The following is a 6000-nucleotide window of genomic DNA, read 5'->3' as shown; positions in this document are numbered from 1 at the left end:
CTTGATATAATAATAACCATATAATAACTATTATTATTTGTTAAGTTGTGATGTTCATTTCATTTATCATTCAGAAATCAATTTAAATAAAACATAATTAAAAATAGTTTTGATATTTATTATGTTATCAAAATATCATTTATTTTATTTTTTCGTTAGTATTATTTTATAAATATTAGGCGAACATGGTTATTAGATAATTATATTATTTGCTACATCGTACATTTAAAATATCCATGAAAATTAATTTCAAAATAGATTGTAAAAATGTACAGTTAAATATGAAAAATATTTTTAGTTGTTATAAAATATAGTTTAGGATCAATAGATAAGTTAATTTATTTCAATATTGTAAATAGTATTTGTGACTTTTGTTTATGCATATATATTTTAATGTGTATGCATAAGAAATCTGATGCGTATAATTTCTTATTATTGTCCGTAAAGTGCATATTCAGGATATTACATTAAGCTTACTTAAAATTATTAAAAACATATTTTTGTAATAAATTTGCATAATATATTCTTATAAACAAGCATGAGTTGCTGAATATTGTACTCTAACATAGAATGGAAAATAAAAATAATAACGAACTGAAAAATGATCATTGATTGTAAGTATATAATTTTATTACAGTAGTTCAGTGAAAATAAATTAGTACCTATACATACGTATATAAGCGTAATACGTATTGATAAATAGATATCAAAGTGATCACAACGGAAGACATACACTACTCAAAATCAAATAATATTAAATACATTTTCACATAAATTACACGTTGTTTAACATCTTTGATCACGTCGTTGTCAAAAAAATTATGGAAATATCGAAAAATGTTTCTGATATAATATAATTTAAGATAATTACGGTTAAAACTTTTATGTCAAACTCCGAAACGATTTTGTAATTATATATGAAACTGTGAATTTCAATTAAGCGTTTACTGCGCGATCGTAAAAACAAAAATAGATAATGTATAAATAATTATACATTTATATATATATTATATTTATGTCACAATGAATTATATATTACGTAGTTTTTGACGTTCGGGGAATATCGTTTAATGTATTATTATTATTGTTTTTTACTCGGAGTTCGTTTAGTGTGGGCAGAATCGAAAAAGACTAAATTAATAAATAAAATCGGCAAACACAATATTATCATCGTCTCGCAGCATAAGTACAATTGTTACTGTATAATCATATAATAATGTTTATCGACTATCACCGTTACCGGACGGTGCAACTACCGCTTTTGCTATAGGAGGTATGCCGTCTCCGAGCCGGGAGAATAATGTTATCGTTGTCGCGGTCGTGGTAATTGAGTCACTACTAGAGAAACGACTCCGATGCCAATGTTTGTTGATTGGAATCGGTGGTCCGCGTGTCGTCCGGTTTGGTCGGGGACGGATGGTGCGGCACGAGGTTCGGCTCTCCGGGTATCACGCAATAGTGTGTGGAGTGCTGTGGTTCCGGGTCGCCGTACTGCGAGTGGTAAAATTCTTCGCGCATCATGTGGTTCAGCGAGCCACACTTGAAGTATAGTATTTGCTGGAATGGCCTTCGGAAGTCTCGGTTCAGCGTGGCGTAGATCACCTGAATCAATTACCCAACGGGTACGGGGAAAACATTAACATTGAAAACGGTTGATTAGATATTAATAAAAACCGCAACGGGACTTCGGAGTGGTTAAAACCTTCCGGTGAACTGCAAAGGAGAAGGTAGTGAAAAGGGAGAGGAGAGGGTCGCAAGTTGTGGTGTTTAAATGATGATAATATGATATATGCGTGTGTGTAAGCGACGGGATGACATTCAATTATATTGGTAATTGAAGTGGGTACGTTTAGTAAAACAAACTTAGTTTTTGAACAAAGATGGCTAAAATTATATGCAAAAGCTCATGTACTTAAAAAAAAACATAAAAATATACACCAATTATATTTTTTCTTTTACGCGTTTGTGAGGTTTCACATGTAGTAACTATTTACATTTTTAAGTTCGTGTCCATTTTAAATACTCTTTTATTTGTATCTATAATTGATTTAAAATAGTTTTTTAAGATAAAAAATATGGACTATAAAGTATAAATAATAACGTTGGTCACGAGTCCATACTAAAAATCTTTATTTTTAATTTATGAGATGTTTTATATTTCATGCATATTGCACATTACAATTAAAAATAATATTTATGTTGTAATCGTAGAGAATACATTTTTGCAGATCATACTCGTACTAATAATAAGGAATCGATGAGGTTACCACATTTATGCGATTTCCATTACGGATGGCATACTTACGTTTCTGTAGGGGTTTTCTACGCGTATAATAAACACAGACTCGTTAAATAATAGTTTAGATATGTGAGTAATATATCGACTGTCATGTACAAACTATTGAAGCGTACGGGTATAGTAAGAACGGGTTATTATTCCTACGCTATAGATATCTTGTTTTAAACTTTCAATTCAGAAAAAGCATAAGCTATAATATATGTGAAATATTATTCGTATTATAGTATTCCTCGCCACCGATATTTGATATTATTACTTGGGGTTGCGTGTTGGAAATGCGGTAAATACCAGGAATCGTTAAGACTACGGCAATGCCGTTAGTAGAATGGAACGCCAACTAGAAACAGCTATATAGGAAAGGTAGACGTTATAAACGTAGATTGTATATTATTGCAAACAATTTTTGAAACGAGGCTCTACCGTAATTATATGAAATATGGTTGAAACGATGACTGTTAAAATATCAACAGGTCAAAACAATGACGGTCGAAATGTCGACAAGTATAAAATATCGATTACAATTTTGACAGATCAAAAACCTTTATGGAACATAAGAAAAAAAAAAAGTCCTTAATTATAGTAAAACGTGATAAAGTATAAAATTATATTGTTATAACTGTATCAGGAAAACGATCTAATAAAAAGCATATAAAAGTTTACTAAATATTTAAATAATTTAATAACACGTAAATATTGTCAAATCAAAATTTTATATCGTAGTACGCCATTTCACGTAAGAGTAAATCTAGAACCCTTATATTTTACGTTATTGATTATTACATTTTGTGTAGGTATACGTTCCTGTATAAGCTTGTATTTCCCTAAGGTTAGGTCTTGCACAAAAAATCGATTCGAAAATTTTGTTGTTTTTCTACTCGTTTCATAATCGTATATTTTTGATTAGTGATTACAAAAAAATCTTACTCACAAAATTCAAACATTCTCTACGCCTATTCTAAAATCAGTTTTTATCAATAAATCGATAAATTAGTACATTTATAGTCAATCGAGTTATCATGAAAAATACCATTCGGCCAAGTCATCGTATTTTTATCGTCAATCGAACTTCAATAACTTTGAAATATATCGATACCTCGAATTTCGGTCTTGACATAAGTGTTCTCGATAAGTGTTTGTGTGAAATAATATTTGAGGTAAAAAAAAAAAAAAAAAAAATTATAATAAATTATAAAAAACCGATGGCGTTAGTGGATTGGCTGCCGAAATGATGATATTATTGTTTGTAATACTCACGGGGTTCAGTAGCGAGTTGGCGTAGCCCAGCCACAAGAACAGGCTGCTCAGCGAGCTGGGTATGCTGGACGGGTCGCTGAGGAACGGCCTGACCAGCGCCAGCACGAAGAACGGCAACCAGCACACGGTGAACGCGCTCATAATGATACCCAGTGTGGTGGACGCTTTCCGCTCCTTGGCCAGCTGGAACCTGAGCTTCTTGCCGCCGGATTCGGGCTTCTTGGTGGCCGCGGCCGCCGGACGTCCGGCGTTGTGGCCGTTGCTGGGCACTACCATCAGAACCGGACACTGGTACTCGCCCACCGACCGGCGCACCATCGAACAGCACCGGCACCCGTCGCCGCTACGTGCACCGCTCCCTATCGTTCCACTACACTGCATTCGCAATGACAAACATAAAACGTATGTCTGGTAAATAATATTACATAAATCCGTTCAAGTGTCGTGCAGTGACATCGTCAAATATTGTTATTGTTGTTGTTGTTATTATGAGTTGGATTAGGATATGGAACACGGTTGAACAAATGAGAATTGTAGGTTGCATTTAATACTTTGAAAACTAAATTTTCGATATGAGATTGAAAGTTTACCATATTTCTTATAGGAATTTTAGATTTCACTTTGTTTTAAGCATAACATAAAATAAATTGTATTAAAACAAAACGAAAAAAAATAAAAATGAAAATAATATTATACGGGTGCGCTAAATTTCAAAATAAAAAATAAATAAATATAATAAAAATATTGTATTCAATTTATTAATATTATATTAATATCATTGTTTTTACTTTGTGATCCGTTCATATAGCTTTAAGCAAGGAAAAAATGAAACTTTTAAATAAACTTATGACTTCATAAAATCGATTATAAAGCGAATACCGCTTCGAATTTCTAACCACAGTTCAAATTCGGTTAGAAAACTTTTTTTAACGTTTTTATAATATAATGTTTCATATTTAATTTATAATTATTTATGGTTTATACAATCATATAATATGTTTATTAATCACTATATAATTGTTTAACGTGTGATATAAAAATGTTTTTCATCCCCTTTAAACGTGATCGTTAAACGTACTTTAGTTTTAACTGCTTTGCAATGGTCCTCTATAAATATATTAATATCTTTTTTGTAGTAAAAGTAAAAATATATTTATTAGTATATGTACAAACATTTGAAAATATTGATTAAGGTTAATCAATAGCTACATAATGTTGGTGCTGGTTTCATAATATCTGATGAATAGTATAAACATACGAGTATCTAAACATAGGAAAATTAAAAGTGAAAATAAAATTCTTAAATTGTTGTTTAGGTATTATAAATTGTATTTGTATTAAAAAAAATATCATTTTGGTTCTTGATAATTAGAGGGGAAAAGGTCATTTTTTTCCACATTTATGAACCTGTTGACTTTAAAAAATTTACAACAGACTGTTAGATACGTAAAATATATCATAATATAACTCTATTATCTATGTATTATGTTTTATAAAACTGACAAGCTTGGTATCGATTGATAATATTACAATAGGTATTTATAAAGGATGGGAGAAGCATATTATTTTTGTGTATTATTGTACAAATTATTTTTAATAACGTCACAGTTTGGACAAAGTTTGAATTCAACAATATGCAGGGTAAAACTACATCTAAATAAAACACAAATGTTACCCGCTGGCCGCTAAGTTTTAGTTTAGTTTACCAGAGTTTTAGGTTTTTATGTGAGTTTTTTGTACATACGTCTGTATTTTTGCTTTCCAAAATAACTTTAGAAAATGTAGAATATCGAAATACTTAAAGTACCAAATACAGAAATTTATTTCTCCTAGGAGTTTTAAATAAGTTCTATCTTTTTATTTAAAAACACTAAAATAAAAGCACGCCTGCGCAGAATAGTGTTTTTAACATTGTAATTTTTACTTCAATAAGTCAGAAACAACTACAATAGTAAAAAAATAAAAGTAATCAAATGAATAGCCAGAATTTATTACAGGGAATAGTTATTTTTACATACTCGGCAGAATTTGTATTTGGAATCTTAAAATATATATATAGTACTAAAATGTAATCATTTATGGACGTTTTATCTTATATTTTGGATTGTAAATAATACTTGGACACTTTCAATGGAAAATATATTTAAATATTGCAATATTTGTATGTTCTCATATCTTGTATCGAATAAATCATATTTTATGAATGCTCAAACAAACAAAAATGTTAAAAATAAATTGTATAGGTTAAAAGCTTACAACATTAGTTAAACATTTTTATAGTTATTTTAAGAATATATAAATATGTATATATATGTTTCAAATTTGTTTTAACTACCTTAAATTAAATGATTTATTTTATACTCTCGTAGTTATAATAGAAAGGGTGACAGTAGTTTAGTACTTAAAAATAAAAAGTAATGTATATTATATTATTACAATTATTAGGT

The 6000-nt window shown here is 29.8% G+C and overlaps 1 protein-coding gene across 1 annotated transcript in view; it reads right to left on the bottom strand.

The window, feature by feature from the left end:
- Positions 1-370: 370 nt before the first annotated feature.
- Positions 371-6000, bottom strand: part of LOC112598504 (5-hydroxytryptamine receptor 1-like) — a 207959-nt gene continuing 202329 nt past the window's right edge. The window contains exons 6-7 of the mRNA XM_025344988.1: positions 3554-3928; positions 371-1602 (exon numbers count right to left, since the gene is read on the bottom strand). Coding sequence (XP_025200773.1) covers positions 1339-1602; positions 3554-3928 — 639 coding nt within the window. The 3' untranslated portion in view covers positions 371-1338. The remainder of the gene's footprint in view (positions 1603-3553; positions 3929-6000) is intronic.

Source organism: Melanaphis sacchari, unplaced genomic scaffold (genome assembly GCF_002803265.2).
Source record: "Melanaphis sacchari strain LSU unplaced genomic scaffold, SCAv2.0 Contig48_pilon_pilon, whole genome shotgun sequence".
Taxonomy (NCBI): Eukaryota; Metazoa; Arthropoda; class Insecta; order Hemiptera; family Aphididae; genus Melanaphis; species Melanaphis sacchari.
This window is presented reverse-complemented; position numbering and strand designations above follow the sequence as displayed.